This window comes from Hippocampus bargibanti, linkage group LG11 (genome assembly GCF_051943395.1).
Source record: "Hippocampus bargibanti isolate YZ-2025 linkage group LG11, ASM5194339v1, whole genome shotgun sequence".
Taxonomy (NCBI): Eukaryota; Metazoa; Chordata; class Actinopteri; order Syngnathiformes; family Syngnathidae; genus Hippocampus; species Hippocampus bargibanti.
The window spans coordinates 1,805,774-1,828,198 of record NC_142744.1 but is presented as its reverse complement, the minus strand read 5'-3'; the positions used below and the strand labels follow the sequence as shown (position 1 = coordinate 1,828,198).

At 44.5% G+C, this 22,425-nt stretch overlaps 3 protein-coding genes across 4 annotated transcripts; all 3 read right to left on the bottom strand.

Moving 5' to 3' along the window:
* Positions 1-188: 188 nt before the first annotated feature.
* cntnap2b (contactin associated protein 2b) lies at positions 189-11,999 on the bottom strand. Its single transcript, XM_089008040.1, has 25 exons — positions 11,499-11,999; positions 10,250-10,360; positions 9,701-9,894; positions 9,438-9,585; positions 8,650-8,853; positions 8,399-8,583; positions 8,114-8,257; positions 7,679-7,937; positions 7,445-7,594; positions 7,174-7,336; positions 6,827-6,933; positions 6,611-6,730; positions 6,377-6,492; positions 6,154-6,238; positions 5,371-5,527; positions 5,180-5,307; positions 4,932-5,102; positions 4,605-4,823; positions 4,252-4,488; positions 3,933-4,151; positions 3,578-3,711; positions 2,922-3,015; positions 1,820-2,047; positions 955-1,029; positions 189-888 (listed from the first exon to the last, which is right to left on the bottom strand). Exons 1-25 carry the CDS (start codon positions 11,602-11,604, stop codon positions 689-691), a joined length of 3,954 nt encoding a protein of 1,317 aa, XP_088864166.1. The 5' UTR covers positions 11,605-11,999; the 3' UTR covers positions 189-688.
* A 746-nt stretch (positions 12,000-12,745) lies between these two features.
* Positions 12,746-19,916, bottom strand: ccr12a (chemokine (C-C motif) receptor 12a). The gene is made up of 3 exons (XM_089008041.1): positions 19,811-19,916; positions 16,930-16,964; positions 12,746-14,785 (listed from the first exon to the last, which is right to left on the bottom strand). Exons 2-3 carry the CDS (start codon positions 16,946-16,948, stop codon positions 13,692-13,694), a joined length of 1,113 nt encoding a protein of 370 aa, XP_088864167.1. The 5' UTR covers positions 16,949-16,964; positions 19,811-19,916; the 3' UTR covers positions 12,746-13,691.
* coa1 (cytochrome C oxidase assembly factor 1) lies at positions 19,811-22,331 on the bottom strand. Of its 2 annotated transcripts, none has more exons than XM_089008042.1 (5): positions 22,185-22,331; positions 21,796-21,892; positions 21,389-21,540; positions 20,743-20,819; positions 19,811-19,945 (listed from the first exon to the last, which is right to left on the bottom strand). In XM_089008042.1, exons 2-5 carry the CDS (start codon positions 21,887-21,889, stop codon positions 19,837-19,839), a joined length of 432 nt encoding a protein of 143 aa, XP_088864168.1. In that variant the 5' UTR covers positions 21,890-21,892; positions 22,185-22,331; the 3' UTR covers positions 19,811-19,836. The 2 variants fall into 2 exon arrangements, with proteins under 2 accessions (XP_088864168.1, XP_088864169.1); XM_089008043.1 differs by lacking the exon at positions 22,185-22,331 and adding an exon at positions 21,992-22,086.
* Between the last annotated feature and the right edge of the window lie 94 nt (positions 22,332-22,425).

Sequence of the window (22,425 nt, the reverse complement as noted above, 5' to 3'; positions counted from 1 at the left end):
GCCGAAAAAAACGACCATGTATAGTAAGGCATTTTTTGCAAAAAAAAAACGACCGTGTATAGTAAGATATTTTTTGCCCAAAAAAAAGGACCATGTATATAGTAAAGTATTTTTAGACCATGGCCTTTTTTTAAAATCTAAAAATATAAATTAATTTCCGATTCACTCACTTTACTTCATAACACGGATGGAAAAACCAAGTGAATAAAATCATTTATTCATTCAAGAGACACTTGAAGTTGTGTAGGCACAAATTAAATCAAAAAACATTCCGTTTTGCCTTTTATGTGCATGCTGAGATTTCACTTGATTTCATCTAAAAAAAAAAACTGGATGATGACTAATTAATGTCTACGAGTGTCACCACCGCCGCCGCCATCTTCCCTCAAGTGTTCTTATTGCGAGAAGGAAAATAAATGAGATAAGAAATAAAACTGAATTCTGAATAAATTAAACTATGGAGCTACTCACCATTCGCGCGCCATTTTGTGTCTTGGTTTTCGTGGGGTTGAAATCAAGCGCCCCCCCCCCTCCCACACTGCCCGTCAACGCGCCACCGTCCACGGTTTCCATCCTCCAACGAGCCTTCCGCGGCTACGCTAACTTCTCGCGACGCTTGCAATCTACACAGAGTACATCGTACGGGCCGGAGTCCGCTTTTGCGCCTTGCGGAGAAAGGGGGAGGGGCTTAAATGAACCACTCCTTCTTGCTCTCGTCGATGTTTTCGGTGAAGGCGGGGTCATTGACGATGATGGCCGCGTCGGCGCAATCCGCCGATTCGGCTCCTTTGGCTTCGTTGGTGTGGTAGGAGCCTTTGTGTTGGAACACGTGACGGATGACAAAGACCAGGATGCACAAAACGGCGAAGATCACCACGGCGACGATGCCTGCGAGTAAGAGAGCAAAAAGTGAGGCGGGGATGTTTTCGCCACGCGGATACGTGTAAGATTTACCTCCGATAACGGCAGAATTGCGTTTGACGCCGTCGCCGCCGGACGACTCCTCGCCGAAAGGAAACTCGGCTCCGTCTGCAAGCAAAGTTCCGTTTCAACCAAACGGTCGTAAGTCAAAATGGTCGTAAGTCGAAATCCATTCAAATGTTGAATACAGGCTAAATGACTCGCAAACTCCCCCTCGTAAAATGTTAAAAAAGGGTCTGGAGGCCGTGGTCGTAAGTAAAGGTGGTCGTAAGTCGAGCAGGTCGTAAGTTACTTGTACTAAGTATTCAAATGTTTCTATCTCTTCTGTAATACAACACATTTGCCTATTTTGGATGTATTAGGTATATCAAGTCTAGCTAGCTAGCTACGTAGCTGGCTATATATTTGCTATCTACAGTATTAGCTATCTATTAGCTATCTGGCTGGCTATCTATTAGTTATATAGCTAACTGGCTAGTTGGCTATCTATTAGCCATAGCTAGCTGTCTATTAGCTCTAGCTCGCTCTCAATTAACTCTAGCTAGTGATCAATTAGCTCTAGCTAGCTATTTAGTAGCTATCTATATACCTATATCTATTAGCTATCTAGCTAGCTTTCTGTCTATTTAAGTTACTTCTGGGATGAGTGAATGCTGGCGCTTGTGGCTGCCGCTGCTCACCCACAGAAAACTTAACCTGTGACTAAAGTCACCTTGAGAGTTTTGAAAGGCGCTTATAAATGAAATTTATTATCATTATCATCATTACTATCATCATTATCATTATAAATAAATTTCCCCATTGCGGGACGAATAAAGGTATTCTGATTCTGATTCTGATTCTGATTCTGATAAGCGGCCATATTGCGCCAGGATTGGCGCACGGTCAGCGTGCGTACCGCTTTGAAGGCGCCAGGGGTCGTCGGCCGCCAAGGGGGAGACGGTCAGCGGGGAGGCGCCGCAATTGGACGGCACCAGAATCCCGTGCGTGGTGACTGACGCCGCCTGGCCGGAGCGCAGGGCGGCTTTGAGTGGCGCGACGCCGTTCAGCTGGACTCTGGACAGGCAGCCCACGAAGCCCGGCGTGTTGTAGCGCTCAATCAAGATGGGGTCGATCTGGCCCGTTTCTACCGGCGCAACCAAAACAAACAAACAAAAACAGATGTCAGGGAAAACTTATGTTACAATGTTCACTTTTATTGTGAAAGAGTGACAAAATGGATAGAAAACAACGACATTTGGACTCGTTTCAACTTTGATAGTTCAAAGGCAGAGTGTAGACTGCAAGGTTAAAATATCCCATCAATCAGGCTCCACAAATAACCCGCACAAGCCACTGTACACTTGATGCAAAAACTTATCAACCCAGCTAAACAGAACACAATTGGTGAGGAACTAGATAAAATTATAGCAGAGAAAGTACCTACAAGGGATCATTCGTCAAGATGGTGAAAGAAGAAGGCTACGTTTATTTAGAAAACTTTTTTATTCGTTGAAGGTGCGCCTTATACACCTGAAAGTACAGTATATCAAGCTGGCTACCTAGCTAGCTAGCTATTTGCTATCTAGCTGACTATCTAAGTTGCTATCTAGATGGCTAGCTATATAGCTATCTATCTATTAGCTAGCTTTCTATCTATTTGAGTTATTGCGGGTTGAGTGAACGCTGGTGCGTGTGGCTGCCGCTGCTCACCCACAGAGAAACTGATCCTGTGACTGTAAAGTGTCCTTGAGAGTTTTGAAAGGCGCTTATAAATGAAATGTAATATTATTATTACACTGGAAAATTCGGTAAGTCATTTCTTCGGGTTATTTTATTATTACGTTATACAATTTGAAATTTTGAATTGGTCTTTAGCAAGTATCATATAATTTCACAAATTTAAATTGCTATGGCGGACCGAATAAAATGATGTGGCGGGCCAGATTTGGCCCCCGGGCCTTGGCATGGACACCTTTGATTTAAATTATGCCGAATGTCATTGTGATGTATGTACTTACCGAATACCTTCCCGAGAAACAAACTTTTGATCAAGTTGAATTCGACATCGGAGGCCTCGGGTAACACGTACGTGGACGCTGGGTAGTGGTCCAGCTGGGGGAAAAAAAGCGCAAAAGACAAGCAGGGAGCAGGTAAAACAACACGTGAAGACAGTGTCTTCCCATATTTCCTTATTCATCATTTATTTTAAAACTCTGTTTTGTTTTTATATCCTCCAGATCTTCAATGGACAGTCAGGACAGCGTAAAAAAAAATCATTGTCACCGCCCTAACCCCTCTCGAGGACTTGCACAATGCAAGAGTTCAAGACAAGAGCGCGGAAAATCCGACTGGACCCTCCGCACCCTGCTCACCACCTTTTCCAACGACTCCCCTTTAGGCAGGCGCTACCGATCCAAAATCCAGCAGACATTTAAACAGTTTTTTTTTTACAACTAGCCATTAGCTCTCTAAATTGTAAGCCAAATAGAACTGAATTCGATTAGCTTAGATTGGATTAGCCTTTACTAGTGTCCTTCATACTTATTTGTCATGTCTTTTTTATGATGATACTAGTGCAGCGTGTTCAACCGGAGACAAATTCCTTATGTGTTCTACATACTTAGCCAATAAAAACGATTCTGATTCGGAGGTCAAAGGTTAGAAGCGCACTGACCTGTAATCGGATCTCCCGTAAGTGTCGGCTTATGTTGACGGTGTGAGGCTGCCCGTTGGCCATGTTGCGATGGTCGATATCGATGGTGAAAGGTTGGGCGAGACCCCCCAACCTGTAGCGGATCTGCAGGGTTCCTGGAAACAAAGCACAAACAGACGTTTCCATCGGAACAAAGGAGGACGACATTGTGACAGACTTTGAAGCCCTACAACGTTCACAGTCCAAAGCCTCGATTTCACCTCATTCATTTGCCGAACGTCTCGATCGCGTCAACTAAGAAGGACCAGATTTATCCCATAAAATAGCCGCTACGGCTACAACAAAGCTAACAACAGCGCCACACCGAGTCCCCTACCGTTGTTCCTGAGCACCACAGCCAAGTAGTCCCGAGTCCGGGAGCTGACATAGACCAGGATGCTCGGCGCGCTGGAAGTGCTGAAGCTGAAGATCAGCTCCTCCCGAGTCAGGTTGGTCTCCGCAGGAACGCCGAGACCCCCCCGGACCGGCGAGGGGGCCGCCTCCGGCGAGAAGTCGTAGCGAACCAACGTTCCCGTTTCAAAGTAGGCGCCCACATCTGCCACAGACCCACGACCGGGGAAGAAAGACAAAGTGGCGTTGAAGCGGTGACGTCACCCGGCGATTACCGCCCGGCGAATCGGAGTGGGGCCACCCACCCTCGGTACAGAAGGCTCCGTCAAACGCGCTGGGCGAGCAGTCGCAGGTGTAGCCGTCATAGCGTTCCACGCACGAGCCTCCGTTCTTGCAGTGGCCCCCGTGGGTACTGCAGTGCCCGCGGCAGCCCGGGTGGACCCCCGGAGTCATCTCGGCCTTCTTCTCCAGGTCAAACGTCAAGCTGTTTATCTTCAGGGCACGCATGCAGCCCAGGAAGCCCCGCTGACCTCTTGAGGAACCTTGGGAAAGAAGAAGTCCGCTTTCACTCATGGCGTCCAGGTAGCGGACAAGCAACTGAACCACGCGAAAAACCAAGAACTGAATGAACCGGTCGCGCCTGGTGGTTGTCTCTTACCGAGGTAGAGGTCGCCGTCCAAGCCCAGCTTTACGTGGCCCCGCGAAGGCTCCAGAATGAGCTCTCGCTTCTGTCTGTTCACCTGAAGCACCGCCTCCTTGACGTTCTTCTGAGCCTCCACGCGATGCCAGCGGTTGTCATTCAAAGGCAGCGCCGAGTGCACCGTCAGGTTTGTTCTCTCGGTGCCCACGTCGAAGGAGAAACACACCGAGGAGCCTCCTGAAATCTCGTAAATGATTCATGTTGGTTTGAGGCCTTCAAGATGCAGGATTTTCAAACCGGGAACCTTGGACAGACCGGGAAAGTCTGTAAAAGCAAGGCGTGTACCTCCAAGTTCAACGTGAAGGAAGTCGGACGGTCCAGATAGCTCCAGAAGGACTCCGTGACTGGAGGAAGTCTTAAAGTAGAAGGAGATGTCGGTACTGCTTTCTCCTCTGATGCCAGAGAATTGAAGGGAGGACGCCGGACTGGTGAAGGATGCGCCGTTCCAGTATTTTCCTTTAAGAAGGTAGCAAACCGACAATCCGCGGACGTTGCGAAATGGAGTCTTCATTTGTGCTCGCTTTCAGACTTACGGTCCCCCTGACATCTGAGTGGCCCCACCGTCAACTTGGCCTCCGATCCGGTTCTGCCCGTATCGCCGACGACCACCTGGCGCACCGGCAAGTGGTCCTTGTACACCAGAAGGCCGGCGTCCTCCTTCCTGCGTCCGCGTGACAAAAGACTAAAGCGTCTGGACAGTATGACGGTCAAAGAGTCCACTCACCAGGCACGTTGATCAGCGTCGCAGTTGCAATCGTGTTTGGGGTTGGTGCAGTTGCGCTCAATTCCACAAGCGCACTTGCGTATCCCCGGACCCGAGCCGCCCCAGTAGAAATGCTTCTCGTTGGCTTGTCCGGACCACCAAGTGAACGCTTCGCTGCCTGGGGGGGCGTCAAACGGTCACGTGGTTTGAAATGAGGCGTCCATTTTTAGGTTTGTTTTACAACCGATTGATGTTTCCAGTGGAAAACAGGCAAGTGATGCAAGTGAAAAGTTGTTTACTGCCAGTCCTTGAGAGCTTTGAAAGGCGCTTGAAATAAAATGTATTTTTATTATTATTACTTTGTACCGATCTATCGTGGTGAAGAAGGAGCTGAGCCAAAAGGCAAAGCTCTGAATTTACCGGTCGATCTACGTCCCAAACCTTATCTATCTATGGTCACGAGCTATGGGTCATGACCGAAAGAACCAGATCCTGGTTACAAGTGGCCGAAATCTTTCTCCGCTTCTCCTCCACATAGAGAGTTGCCAGATGAGGTGGCTCGGGCATTTGATTAGGATGCCTCCCTGGTAAGGTGTTCTAGGCATGCCCCACTGACAGAAGACCCCGGGGATGACCCAGGAGAGACCATGTCACCCAGCTGGCCTGGGAACACCTCGGAATCCACCAGTAAGAGCTGGAAGAAGTGGCTTGGGAGAAGGAAATCTGGGCTTCCCTATTAAAAGCTGCTGCCCCCGCGATCCGACCCCGGATAAGCGGGAGAAGATGGATGGATGAAAAATTCACCTGGAGTGTTGAGCAGACGGGACATTCGACAGGCATAGGCGACATATTGTTCGCACTTTTCAGCACTGCTGGTGACGGAAAACAGCTGAAAGACAAGCAAACACATTCCCGCACCTCCTCCATTTCACAATTCAACCACTGATTGGAGTTTTCAACCGATGAGGTAATGCTGATGCACGTTTGATCCCAAGAACTCATCCATACTACCCCCTAATAGGCGCACCTGCTCATCGGTGACGTTGTAAGAGATCCGCAGGACTGCCTGATCCTCCGGATTAGCCGTCATGACCGATGTCTGAGGTGCAAGGTTGTTCTTCACGGTGGTCCAAACTTTTTCTTCTACAAATCACAAGTTGACGCCAAATGCCAGATCAAGAGAATTCAGAAGGTTTCACGATTAAGGAAACAGTGTGTGCCTCATTTTCTACTGCACTTATTTGGACCTCGCATTGCTCACCTGTCATGTCACACAAAACTCTGAAAGGCTCGATAGTCCCACTGCCATCAGGGTCAATCCAGTAAATCCCGGAACTGTTTCCCAGGTGTTTATAGTCTTCGCAGGACTGCTGAAACATAGCTGAAGACGAGACAAAACGCACAATCAGCGGCCCAGAAACCAAAGTAACAAGATCATCAATTGTATGTGTGAGTGTGTGTGTGTGTGTGTTCGCACAGGTGTGGCAGGTGGCCCCATCGTATCCAGTGCCGCTACAATTGCAAGCGAACGTATCCCAGGTCTGAGAACAGCGGGAACCGTGCTCGCAGTGGTTGGGAACACACCTGGGAGGACGGACACACGGTTGAACCATCAGACGCAGCCCAGAAACGGTCCAAAGAGCCGTAGCCCATAACCGGTCAAAAGAGACGTAGCCCACAACTGGTATAAAGAGCCGTAGCCCACAAATGGGACCAAGAGACGCAGCCCATAACTGGTCCAAAGAGACGGAGCCTACAACCGGTCCAAAGAGCCGTAGCCCACAACCGGTCCAAAGAACCGTTTGCCTTTTGTCGTTTCCGTACCTGTCGACGATGGCGCACATGTCCAGGCTGACGTTTTCAAAGGTTCCGATGAGGCCTCTCTCCACCGCCTTGAGGTCAGCCGGATGGTCATCGATGTGGATGGACCGCATGCAACCACGGAAGGGCCGCTCAACCGTGTGAGCGCTCGTATGCGGGAAGTAACCTTGAAAAACAACAAACGACGGGGTCTCATCCAGTCTAGTCATTTCTAGTCTACAAATGGATCTTTGGAGTCAATTAGAAGTCAAATCCAGGTTGGACGTCTCCTCACCTCCAAAGTAGTACGTTCCTGCTGTCATGATTTGCACTGGGATGGCAGTTCTGACGGTGGACGCCTCGTCTCCATCCACTGTGAGCATCGCATAGTTCTCCAAAGCGTTCAGATGGACACTGTGCCACTGACCGTCATTTAAGCCAGACCCTGAGAGAACGGGGGGTATAGGGTAGGCGTCAATTGATCTCCTTTGTCGGGACGGACCTTAATGGACCAATGAGCGCCGCTCACCTGATGAAATGTCGATATGGGTGTTCTTCTTTTCCGTCACGTTCATATAAACGGTGATCTTGCCCTCCGCCAGTCCCACTTCTACCCAGCCGTCAGCCAGCATCGTGAACATCAGCAATCCATTTGGGTTCCAGGTCCTGAAAGACAGACTGACGGACAGGGTGTCGCTGTCGGTTTGACCGGGCAGCCGAAGGAAGGATGTGGAGTTGAAGAAGACGGGAAAGGTGTTGGACTCGGCGCATGAGAAGGTTAAGTTGCGCTAGGGTGGCGGAGAAACAAGAGACGAGAAGAACAGTAGGGAAACGTCAACGATCAGGAAGTACTGCAATGGAGACCCCGTATGAGAAGTGGGAAGCATGCGTGAGGGCAAACACAGAAAAGAAATATTAGTAGCGGGCGTCTTTCCAGTAACCGATGAGGAGAGAATGGTCTTACAAAACTGGAAGCGTCTACTTTCCCTCGACGGACCAGGTGTGTGATGTTGTCACCGTTGTAGGTGATCCCTTCCATGCACCCCACAAAGTTCCCTTGACCTCCTGAGATCGACTTTGCCGAAAGAGGTAGCCCCCCAAAGTTCATCTGGAGGTGGAGACAGTGACTTTTACATCTAGCCAAGGTATCCAGGAAAAAAACAAATGCTATCCATGACACATCATTCATCACACCGAGGTGTCCATCGCCAATCTGAAGGAATGTGGACTTGGAACCCCTGGAGTTTACCTCATAATCAAGATCGAGGTGAGCAAATTCCCCATTGGTCCTGAAGCGATGAACGTGGTGATCCAGAGTAAAATTGACGTTCCTTCGGTATCGCTCGATGACAACCGAGTGCCAGTGGTCATCATCCAGTAAGCTCCCACTGCTCACAGACGTGTGGCCTTGGATGGATCCGTACTGGTTACTGCCTGGGGGACGTAAAACCACTCGAAGGTTGGCGGGGTAAGAAGGAATCGAAGCGTTATGAAACCTACCAAGGTTCATGCTCAGCTGAAGCTTCGCCCTTCGAAGCTCCAAAGATACGTAGTCTCCCTGTTGTCCCTCCCCGTAGAGCAGTACCCCGTCTCCGGACGTGGTTCTGAACTTAAGAGCAATGACATCCTTCACCAGCTTCATCTTTTTACTCCTGAAGCGGTAGGAAAGGATTCCACGGCCATCGAAAGCGATCACATCAGCCCCTGAAAAGACAGTTGAACTTTTACTGACAACCGAACGCAGTGTAGCGGATTCTCGGACCAAGTCGGTTGACTTCCTCTGGCTCATACTACATTTTGCGTTCATTCACAAGGCCAGAAGGGACTCAGCAAGGACTCAGCCTGGACCTCTGGTCAACATTATGGGGACATTTTGGTGGAATGGTTACCGTGGACTGGGCGTTTTTGGCTACGGACCAATTTAGGGTCAGTGGGACTGAACCTCCTTTCACCTGACATCAAACTGGATCGTGTTTTGCTTCCGAAAGCCTTTTCAAGTTACGAATGATTTATTTTTTTACTTCATTATCTTTTTGTATCACACCGTAGAAGCCAACAGGACATGCAAGTGGAAAAGTCCAAAGTCTGTAGATACAAATACAAGGTCAGGGCTGAATATAACCACAGATTTCTACCACCGGTTTGTGACTGTCAACAGTCGAACATCATTGTATCTGAAGGGTATGACATCAGACGATAGTTCTGATTACAAATGACTACAAACGCCTGAGGCAAAGCATCCACAACGTCCATACCAACCAATCACCCAACAAACCGATACCACTCACAGTATGAGCAACCGTACAGTTCTACACGTAGTCCGACGCGACCCTCTTTGGTCTCCTCCAATGGGACAAAGCGAATGTAACGGGCCAGGATGGTGTCCTGGAGCTGATGACGGATCACACCATCGCTGTTCACGTTGCCTTCAAACGTCTGGTTGGAGATACAAACAGAGTCAGGTTGCGACAAATTGTTACAAAGTCATCTGGATCAGTGCCCAGTGTGTGGTTTACAGAAGTATGGTAAAAAAAACCATTAAGTTCCTTACCCAGACGTTTCCATCCTGCTGATAGGGTCTCCAGTTGGACTGCGTGTCACTATAAAGTAGCTGATACCTGCCGGTCCAGTCGGAGCTACCATAGCGTCCTTGGGTCGCTACACCAACAAGCTGTTTTCTGGCACCCAAATCGACCTGCAACCAGCGGTAACGGTCCGAGTCTGAAGGTGACCAGCCTCCTGCGCCTGGATTAGTCAGTGTCACAAAGATAGATATTGTGGACCATACAACAGAAGCAAGACGTTGTAAATTAATGGTAGGAATTAGCACATTTTTGCTAATATCAATCAGAATTTTTCAAGATTAACACACATTTGAATACAATCAGCAATCTGACAATAACCCTGATTTTAAAGTACTGGTGAAGACTATGCTCCCCATGACTTGGATTGACTTGACCTTTATTAGTCTCACAGTGAAGAAATTTACATTTGGTGTTTTCTTCTCGCTTTGTTGGGCAAAATATCCAGATAAATACAATGGAATGATGGTGAACCAAATAAAATGTAGATCATAATCATGGCGGTCAGTCTCCATTACCTTGGTTCCGATGAAGTTTAGCATAACCAGCTCCATAATCTCGATCATAAACTGATGAACTGGTGAAGGAGCTATAAGGAAGAGGGGTGGCCAGACTGTCCTCACACCTTCCTAAAAAGACACAAAAAGAGATTTTCAATCAACAGATCGTTCAAGCAAGTCAGTATTTTAAGATTCACAAAAACACCTGTGGTTTAGTTGACAAGAGTCTCTATCTTTTATAATAATTGTTATCATAGTACACCTCGATCTGTGTTTTTGAACAAATCGGGGTCAGCGTTGCACAATTTTCCACGTAGTTGATATCGTTGAGTTCTTCTTTGAATGACAAACAAGTCTGGAATGAATCAGCAATGCCTCTACTGGTCATAGACAAGTGGTGCGCTACAGTTGGCCTCAATTAACCCTTGTCGGATAAGCTAGTGTGTCAAACTCATTTTTTAAGACGTTGCAAGACCTGTTGTGGCTCAATATGACTTCACATATAAGGCGCACCTGCATATAAGGCGCAGGGTTATCTTCTGAAGAAAATGAAGGCTTTTGGGCGCGCCTTATACACCAGAAAATATGGTAATGAATAACTAGTTTTCAAATCTGAAATCAAGAATAATAAGTCTTTTAGTGGTTTGCATATAACAATTTGACATTTTGGTTAGGACTTTAACAAGCATGGAATTTCACAAGTTTGATTTGCTTTGGCGGGCCGAATAAAATGAGAAGGTGGGCCAGATTTGGCCCCCGGGTATTGACTTTGACACAGGTGCGATATAAGCGGATCAGATCGTGGATGAAGGGATGAATGATTCACGCTGGAATTTATCAACAATCAATCAACACTAACATAATTCTGAACTCTGCCTTGTCGAACTCTGATCCTACAGTCTCAAGTGAAGCTTGCTACAAGTACATATATATAAGCAAAATTGCTGAATGGGAATATTGGTTCTGTTCATGGCAGATATGATTCGAAAAGTACTCGAACATCTTGTAGGTCAATTTCAAAACGTATGTTTTTAATCATTCTAAGCTGGCTTGTATTTGATTTTATAGCATATATGTGCGTGTTATTTGTGTGTCTGAGGAGTGTAAACAATTGGAAAGGTAAGTCCCTCGTAAACAATGAACGTCTCGTCGTGCAGTCAGAATACAATTTCGTTTGGCGACGTAGAAAAATCGGACACTTACCGTCAACTTGACCACCGAATTAGCCAATTTGGCTACTATCGCCTTGTGTTTTGAGCTCACTTACGGTAAACTGAGGATGCAGCACTGCAGGGGACGATGACGACGATGAAGATGATGATGCTACACAGGACCGGTAGCAACAACTCGATCACATGAGTCATTTTTTTCATGGGGAGACCCCAAAAAATCCGAATTCAAACAAGACAATAGAGCGAATCCGGGCTGTGATGCTGCCGATTTCCCTCCTCTTGACCACCGTCGGCTTATCTCTCAAAACGTCGCCGTATTGGATCAGCAAAATACAAGCATCCGAGAACCAACGCAAGGTATTGTTTTTAGTTCCCCCCCGTGTTAATAATTGAGGCGGTTGTGAGCGAGCACAGAAAGGCGATGGCGTTGAGGGGTCTCGGGTCCCAGGTGCGTGGTCGCACAGATACACAGGCGCTGTCAAATCGGGAAATAAATGGTTCAAAACACCCCTATTTCATCGATTCGAGTGGTACAGTCCAGGCGGAGGGCAATTCGGAGGGCCCCAAAATATCGCGAGGAGGGGGGGGGGGGTGAACAGAAGGGTCCATCCTGGCGCCCGAGGGAATAATTACAGGGCAGCGACAATAGGTTTAATTGGTCGTGGTCCAGCGATGGGGGCTCTTTTCTTTAAAATATTTGCCCATACAGACAGCCTGTTATAATAATAATAATACATTTCATTAACTAAGCGCCTTTCAAAACTCTCAAGGTCACTTTACAGTCGCAGGATCGGTTTCTATGCGGGTGAGCAGCGGCAGCTACATTCACTCAACCCGGGAGTTACTCAAATAGATAGAAAGCTAGCTATATAGCAGATAGCTAATAGATAGCCAGCTAGACGGTTAGCTAACTAGCTAGATAGCCATATAGCTAATAAATAGCCAGCTACATAGCGAGCTAGCCAGCCAGCCAGATAGCTATAAGGCACATTTATTGTTTTACAGGACAACCGACATCACTTTTTCGTTTCCTAACTGACATCAGAAGAACTTTTTATAGCATCTAAAATACCCAAAACACGCAGTATGATATTTTTAGTCAAATGCAAAACACCAATAAAAATGACTTAAAGTGTCCAAAATCTTGAATCAAAAAATTGAGCTGTGAATTGGGCATTTTCAGAAAGTCCCGCCCACAGTTCATGACGTCACGCCAAGACGTCTTGCATTGCTGGAGAATCAAACCAATGGCTTCAGATTCGGAGAAGATGCTTTCTTGTTACACATCCAGTTATGAATAGGATTCAAATAGTTCTGAAGAGGAAAGCATACATGTTTGCAATCGATTCAAGAATTTATTTGGGCCATTTTGAGGCGACATTGGGGGGAAATGTCTCACCCAAAAAGAGGCAGAAAATGGCGACCGAGCTCCTGTGAGGAATTAATCAGCCCGTTTCCACAACCTGATAAATTCCTTATATGGAGCTTGGTCGCCCTCTTCTGCCTTTTTTTGGTGCAACACTAAGTTTTCAGACCAAACAAGCATTGACGTGATGGATGGACTGCTACAATGTGTCCTTTTTTCGGTCAGGGGCGTTCCTTCAGTGACGTAGGGTGAGGACTCGTCACCAACTCAAAAACAAGACTTCCGGAATATTCAGCGCGAGTCTTAAAACGTAAAATATAGCTATATGCGGTGGAATCTCGGTAAAATACGCTCAGTAGGAGTCATTTGAAGCCATTTTGCAAATTCTGGACACAACTTGTCCGGAGACGTCAGTTGTCCTTTAAAAGTGAAGACAAAATAATGTACTTGTAAGTTATATGGGTTATCTGAACTTGAAATGGGGGTGGTTGTACAAAATACAATGTACAATCCATACATATTGATTTATATAGTGCTTTGACAACAGCTGAAGCTGGAAAAAAGCGCTAACATGGACAAAAGGCAAATGCTGCCTCCTCGTGGAAAGGAAAAAAAAAACATTGACAGAGGTCTGACCAGCGCTTTAAATCGGCACCCTTCGCAAGAAAAATATATTGTGGCTTACATTGGACAATTTGAAATTTTAGTTGGGACTTTGAGATCAGATCTTTGAGATGAGAGTTGGGATCATGAACATTCACAAGTTTGATTAGCTTTGGCGGGCCAAATAAAATGACGTGGCGGACCAGATTTGGCCCCCGGGTCTTGACTTTGACACCTGTGCTGTACAAGACAGAAAAAAAAAACACCTCAATCCATGCTACTCCTTGTTACATTCACATTTGTACTTATGACTTGTACTCTAGTACTCGTAATCGGAATGCGGCGTTTTTTGCGACGTGCTACGCGTACTGTAGCTGCTGAGACTGATGCGTCTCCTCAGACACGGAATTTTCTTCGCCAGCAGCCTCCTGAAGTGGCTCTGGAATTTTTTACCCACAAAGGTGTAAAAAACGGGACTGATGCAACAGTACAGGTAAGCCACATTGCGGGTAACAAACAGGGCGTAGTCCAGCTTCTCCGATTCGACGCAATCCACATCGGGACCGGAGCTCTGGACCGCCATGAGGAGGACCACCACGTTGTAGGGGGTCCAACACACAAAGAAGGTCAAAACGATGACGAAGATGAGCTTGACGGCGCGACATTTCTCCTTCATGCGAGTGGACAGGATGCGGACGGTGATGCTAATGTAGCAGTAGGTCACCATGAGCAGAGGTAGCAAGAAGAAGACCAGAACTTGTTGATAGTACGTGACCAGACGCCAGAACGCCATGGTAGCTTCCGAGTATCCAGACTCTTCGCACACCAGCTTGTTTAAGGTACTGTTCCAAACGTTCTGGAAAACCAGTTCTTTCATGCTAGCCATGATGCTAACGCACCAAACCACCGTGGAGGAAACGATAGCGTAGCTTCTCTTCCTGCTTTTGGCGGCTGCCACCGCGTGAACCACCGCTAGGTAGCGGTCGAAGGTCATGAGGGTGAGGAAAAGGATGGAGCTGTAGAAACCGATGAAGTAAGCGCTGCTAACCAATTTACACAAAACTTTGCCGAAAATCCACTCGCTTAGATGGTACGTTCCCCAAAATGGCAGACTGGTGGCAAACAGGAAGTTGGAGAGGACCAGATTGAGCAGGAAAATGTTGGTGACCGTGTTGAGCTTCTCGTACTTGTAGATGATATACAGGACCAAGCCGTTGCCGAGGTAACCCAGGAGGAAATTGACGTAGCAGAAAGCCGGGTTGAATTTGGAACCGAAATCGTTGACGTTCAATTTGGTGCAGAGTTTGACGCTATCGCTAACCACGTAGCTCGGGTCGTACGTCACGTTCATGTTGAGGAGGTCCAAGAGGAGCGAATATTGGTCGTCCAACGTGTCCATGGTGGGCGATTGTCCTGATGGTGGAAACAGATTTTTGGAGAACCTGTTAGGTGAACATCCGTCGCTTGAGGAAATTTCAAAAGCGCACATTTTTATGTACGATACAATACAATACAGTGATACTTCCGCTGAAGAACGCTTCAGCTCATAATCTTTTCGCCTCACCAACAATAAAGTCTCGGCTGACTAACTAGTTTTCGGTGCACGAACCAAACCACACTGTCGAAAAGCGCCTCCCCTCTTTCTTTGAGTGCAGATGTGGTTTGTTATCGAGTGGAGTACTTTTGCCATTATGGGACCGAAAAAGACCCCACCACAGGCTACTGTTAAAAACACCAACGAGGTGTGCGTTTGTGTGACTTAGCGTACCAGTACCATCTGGCTATCTATTCGCTATTTATTTACTATACATTAGCTAGTTAGCTAGCTAATAACTGTCTAGCTGGCTGGCTGTAAGCTGTCGGCTATCTGGATATCTATTAGCTATTTATTAGCTATCCATTAGCTAGCTGGCTAGCTATTAGCTGTTGGCTATCTATTAATAGTTACTTCTGGGTTGAGTGAACGCTGGCACGTGTGGCTGCCAATGCTCACGCACAGTAAAACTTATCCTGTGACTGTAAAGTGACCTTGAGAGTTTTGAAAGGCGCTTAGAAATTAAATGTATTATTTTTTTTATAATTATTTTTATAATTATTTGTATTATTTTTTTATTATATTTGATTTTTTTTAATTATTATTTTTTAATAATAATAATAATTATTATTATTATTATTATAGAAATTAGGATGTATTGTATAAATAAGAAACCAGGGGTCCCAATTCAACCGTGAAACTCAATACTCTGAATTTCGACATGCCTTTATCGTCCTTCGATTACGAATCAAGATTTCCGAATCTGTCTTGGATTTCGTAAAAGCCACCTAGCGTGTTTTGAGAAGTTTTACGATCATTCTCTTACTCATTCCAAAAAATGCGAACCGAAACTGCTGAGCGTTGCAGTCAAAACATGTTGCGACTTTCCCATCTGGCGCTGTGCAATACGATTGTTCCTCAAATTGCGTCATCGACTCAAAAGATGGAGCAAAACAGTCGTAGAAAAGTTGTGTTTAAAAACAAAAGTCGGGAGGCGTGACTTCTCGAAAACGCCATGCATCGAATCTGGCTTCCAATTTGGTTCATCAAGGAAATGACTATTATTATATAATAATAATAATAATAATAATAATAATAATAATAATAATAATAATAATAATAATAATAATATAACATTTCATTTCTAAGCGCCTTTCAAAACTCTCAAGTTCACTTTACAGTCACAAGATGAAGTTTTTCTGTGGGTGAGCAGCGGCAGCCACATGCGCCAGCGTTCACTCAACCCAGAAGTAAATATTAATAGATAGCCAACAGCTAGCCAGCTAGACAGCTAGCCAGATAGCTAATGGATAGTAAATAAATAGCGAATAGATAGCCAGATAGCCAACAGCTAGCCAACTAGACAGCTAACAGCTAGCCAGATAGACAGCTAACAGCTAGCCAGATAGCTAATGGATAGTAAATAAATAGCGAATAGATAGCCAGATAGCCAACAGCTAGCCAACTAGACAGCTAACAGCTAGCCAGATAGACAGCTAACAGCTAGCCAGATAGCTAATGGATAGTAAATAAATAGCGAATAGATAGCCAGATAGCCAACAGCTAGCCAACTAGACAGCTAACAGCTAACCAGCTAGCTAATGGATAGCTAATAAATGACTGTAAAGTGACAGTCAAGATAAGTTTTTCTGTCAAATAAATAAAAAGCTAGCCAGCTAGCCATTAGATAGCTTATAGATAGCCATCTAGCTAGCTAATAGATAGCGAATAGATAGCCACCTAACCAGCCAGCCAGCTAATAGATAGCGAGCCAACTGGACAGATAGCTAATAGATAGCTAGCTAGCCAGCTAACAGATAGCCAATAGATAGCCAGCCAACTAGCTAGCCATTAAATATCGAATAGATAGCCAGCCGACTGAATAGATTGTGAATAGATTATTATTATTATTATTATTATTATTATTATTATTATTATTATTATTACGAAACAGACACGAGTCAAAACAGAACCGAGATTGATTGACGATTAGTGTAAAATGACAGCTTCCTAATTGACTTACCGCCAGTGGCGTTTTCCATGAAAGGCTTACGGGATCTAAAGAGCAGAGAAAAAAGAACGTGAGCATCGGAACGTCGATGGACGATGCAAAGGGGGAGGTCGCCACACCCGTAAGGGGGACGTCCGTAAAGATGCTACGTCACGTAGCCGCCATGTTGACCAGTTACAATTGATTTCAGATTGGGGGGGGGGGGGGGTAGAGTTTTGCAATTTGAACTCAACCAATGTGGTTGAAATACCACATTGCTCGCTCATGAACAGTGTGATGATAAAACGTAGGTCAAAAAGGTCAACGCCGGGTCGGTAGCTAACTCGATAATCTGACTTGTTATTTTTAAACGTTAGCTTAGATGAAGGCGCTTTATGTAAACGGGGAGGAAGGAAAAAAAAAAAAAAAAAAAAAACGATGACAAAAATGTTCTGAAATTTCAGCAAAGTTGCAGGAAATCCGTCTTGTCACTTGATAAACGTTGCGTGTAGCAACATCTCAGATAACGTTTCACAATTAGCGTATTTTATGGTGTATAAGGCGTACCCCCCCCCCCCCCAAAAAACAAAACTTGATTTTCTTCTAAAGATGACCCTGCGCCTTATACGCAGGTGCGCCTTATGTTTAAAAAACTGATCTATTTATATATTAGATTCGGAAATGTTTTTTTTTTTCATTCATTGAAGGTGCGCCTTATAGTCCGGTGCGTCTTATATACGGAAAAGGTTTGAAAATACACCATTCTTTGGGGGTGCGCCTTATACTCTGGTGCGCCTTATACAGTGGAAAATACGGTATATCTGGAGAAAAAAAAATCATTCATTGAAGGTGCGCCTTACACTGTATGTGGAAATTGTTTGAAAATACACCATTCATTGGGGGTGCGCCTTATACAACGGAAAATACGGTATATTTGGAAAACTTTTTACTATATTCCGGTGCGTCTTATATATGTAAATGGTTAGAAAATACACCGTTCATTGGGGGTGCGCCTTATACTCCAGTGCACCTTATACACCGGAAAATACGGTATATTTGGAAAACGTTTTTCATTCATTGAAGGTGCGCTTTATACTATATGTGGAAATCGCTTGAAAATACACCATTCATTGGGGGTGCGCCTTATAAAACGGAAAATACGGTATATTTGGAAAACTTGTTTTCATTCATTGAAGGTGCGCCTTATACTGTATGTGGAAATTGTTTGAAAATACACCATTCATTTGGGGTGCGCCTTATACTCCAGTGCGCCTTATACACTGGAAAATACAGTATATTTGGAGAACGTTTTTTTCAGTCATTGAAGGTGCTCCGGTGCGCCTTATACACCAGAAAATACGGTATATTTGGAAAACGTTTTTCATTCATTGAAGGTGCGCCTTATACTGCATGTGGAAATTGTTTGAAAATACACCATTCATTGGGGGTGCGCCTTATAAAACGGAAAATATGATATATTTGGAAAACTTGTTTTCATTCATTGAAGGTGCGCCTTATACTGTATGTGGAAATTGTTTGAAAATACACCATTCATTTGGGGTGCGCCTTATACTCCAGTGCGCCTTATACACCGGAAAATACAGTATATTTGGAGAACGTTTTTTTCAGTCATTGAACGTGCTCCGGTGCGCCTTATACACCAGAAAATACGGTATATTTGGAAAACGTTTTTCATTCATTGAAGGTGCGCCTTATACTGCATGTGGAAATTGTTTGAAAATACACCATTCATTGGGGGTGCGCCTTATAAAACGGAAAATACGGTATATTTGGAAAACTTTTTTTCAGTCATTGAAGGTGCACCTTATACTGTATGTGGAAATTGTTTGAAAATAAACCATTCATTTGGGGTGCGCCTTATACTCCAGTGCGCCTTATACACCGGAAAATACAGTATATTTGGAGAACGTTTTTTTCAGTCATTGAAGGTGCTCCGGTGCGCCTTATACACCAGAAAATACGGTAAATTTGGAAAACGTTTTTCATTCATTGAAGGTGCGCCTTATACTGTACGTGGAAATCGCTTGAAAATACACCATTCATTGGGGGTGCGCCTTATAAAACGGAAAATACAATATATTTGGAAAACTTTTTTTCATTCCTTGAAGGTGCGCCTTATACTGTGTATGGAAATTGTTTGAAAATAAACCATTCATTGGGGGTGCGCCTTATAGGCCGGAAAATACAGTATATTTGGGGTTTTTTTCAGTCATTGAAGGTGCTCCAGTGCACCTTATATGTGGAAAAAGTTTGAAAATACACCATTCAACGGGGGTGCGCCTTATACGCCAGTGCACCTTATGCACCAGAAAATACGGTAAATTTTGAAAACTTTTTTTCATTCATTTAAGATGCGCCTTATAATCTGGTGCGCCTTATATATAGAAACAGTTTGAAAACACACCATTCATTGGGGGTGCGCCTTATAAAACGGAAAATACAATATATTTGGAAAACTTTTTTTCATTCCTTGAAGGTGCGCCTTATACTGTGTATGGAAATTGTTTGAAAATAAACCATTCATTGGGGGTGCGCCTTATACGCCAGTGCGCCTTATGCACCAGAAAATACGGTAAATTTGGAAAACTTTTTTTCATTCATTTAAGATGCGCCTTATAATCTGGTGCGCCTTATATATGGAAACAGTTTGAAAACACACCATTCATTGGGGGTGCGCCTCATACACCGGAAAATACAGTACCCTTTCTTAACATAGAAATCAAACTTTTGATAGTACGGTCAAGGTTTCACCCTGAAAAAAAAATCTGATGTAGAGTGAGATTTCAAAGTCTACGTCGTCCATTTTATTTTATTGTGAAAATACGAACCGGTGGAAGGAAACTGAGTTGAAATTCTAAATCCTAAAATGGCTGCCGCAGAGTCAATTTCTAACCTTGAAACGCTCGTGAACGAATTGCGTCAGTCCGTCGTCTCCTCTAGACCGAAGTCGCTTGCCAGCGATGGAGGATTCATAAGGTCGATGATCTGTCCTTCTTTCAGCCTCAACACGGCCAGCTTCACACTCCATCTACAGCGCAGGTGTCCAAGTTAAGGCCCGGGGGCCAAATCTGGTCCGCCACATCATTTTATTCGGCCCGCGAAAGTGCTATGATGCTTGCTAAAGTCTCAACCCAAATTTCAAATTGTCGTTTGGAAACCATGGCAACAGCCATTATCCCAAACCTGTCAACTTATACGTCTTCCCGATATTTTATACTTTTTTTTTTATAATTTCAAATAATGTACGACGTACTACATCTTTAAGACTGGATTTTTTTTATTGTGAACTGATCTTACAAAGACTGTCTACCTAGCTAGCTAGCTATCTATTTGCGATCTATCTGCTATGAATTAGCTATCAGTTAGCTGTCTGTTAGCTGTCTGTTAGCTATCTAGCTTTTTTTTTAATTGTGAATTGATCTTACAAAGACTGTCTACCTAGCTGGCTATCTATTTGCTATATGTTCGCCATCTGTTCGCCATCTGTTCGCCATGTGTTAGCCATCTGTTAGCTGTCTCGTAGCTATCTAGCTTTTTTTTTAATTGTGAACTGATCTTACAAAGATTGTCTATCTACCTCGCTATCTATTTGCCATCTACTAGCTATTCATTACCTATCAATTAGATATACGCTAGCTGTTTTATTGGCTATCTAGCTAAATATCTATTAGCTGTCTGGCTAGATGGCTAGCTATCTAGCTATCTACATATCGATTAGCTATAGGGGTGTCTCTCTCTATCGAGCTAGCTAGCTATTAGCTATCTATTAGCTAGCTGGCTAGCTTTCTAAAAAAAACGACTTATAAATAAGGAAAACGTGCATACCTGTTGGTGATTGGGTCTCTGATGGAAGATGTGTATAAATGCCCACTGGCCTTGGATCCAGACACGGGGATCTTTACCTGCAAAACCATCGAGGCGTCATTAAATTTTCTCAAGCCGATAAAGCGGTGGTCAGACCTCTGGCAATTTTTTTTCCTCCCACGAGGGGGCAGCATTTTATAGCATCTAAATACCCAAAACACGCAGTATGATATTTTTTGTCAAATGCAAAACACCAATAAAAATGACTAAAAGTGTCCAAAATCTGCAAAAAAATGAAACCGTAAGCGGCCAGTTTCTTTACACGGAGCTTTGTCGCCATCTTCTGCCTCTTTCTGGTGCTACACGAAGTTTTCAGACCAAACAAAGTACAGCCAAATGCATTGACGTGATGGAAGGACTGCTACAATGTGTCCTTCTTTCGGTCAGGGGCGTTCCTTCAGTGACGTAACGTGAGGAATATTCAGCGCGAGTCTTAAACGGTCAAATATAGCTATATGCGGTGGAATCTTTGTCAAATACGCTCAGTAGAAGTCATTTGAAGCCATTTTACAAATTATGGACACAACTTGTCCGGAGACGTCGGTTGTCATTTAATGCTACAAAGAATAAATACATAAATAGATGGAGGGGGAAAAAAAGGGCATACCTTTGCTGTTTGCTGGTCTATTCGATTTTCTCGGTCACTCAGGTGAATGTTGTGAATTTTTAACGGTGGGGCACCCAAGTTCTCCATGGCGATCGGACACCCTTCCAACTTCTGTAAAGCTAATTTATGGTAGTCCGATTCTGCAAATTTCTCTTCGGTGGTTCAAAACGGGGAAAAAAAAGAGAATGTTTATCATTTGAAACTGTTACTGGGAAGCATTTTTCACCCGGTCCACACAAAAACTCATGACTTTGTCCTGTTTTTGAGCGTATGCCCACTACAGTAGCTATTTATTAGCTTGACCAAATTGTCAATAATAACAAAGTCAATAATCAATTCAACAGAAACTCACGTCTAAATGACTTTTTCAAAAATACTTTTACCCACGAATGGAATATTCTACTCACTCTGCATCAGGTAGTACATGGTTCCAATCCCTCCCCCTGTGAACAAGGTGGTGAATATGGCAAGCTGTTGCAGTTTGATGATTGAAATCCTCATTTTCTGTGAGAAAAAAAATAAAGAAAAACGCAAAATAAATGATATGCATAGGACTCTTTCGCAGGTGCAGCGATGCGTTTGTAAAAATGTTGCTCCAAGGACCTTTGTCAATGTACGGGTTTCTCAAATAAATGTTCCCGTTTCGGTTCATCTCCTCCGATGGGAGTAAAAACAATGTTGGAGTGTGATAATAGCCAAAAAAGAAACAAAAGGAAATTGTTAGTTAGCCTCTGTGGAGAAACCAAATACAACCCGACTGCCCTTGACACCTTCGCGGAGTAGAAAGTGAACTCACCTTTACTTAACTCAGACGAATGAACGACTCGATGAATTCATAAATTAATTTAAAGTTACGACGTTTTAAATTCTTGAATCACAGCGCCGCCAAACATTATTTGATCACATTTACTTTGCCATTCATTGGAAGGACGAGCATGCTTGTAGCAACTTCCGTAAACGTAATTCATTGGGTGCGCTTCATTCGTTGTTCATAGCGTGACTCTCGCTTGAGATGGGGCGGGTACTATCAGGTCAAG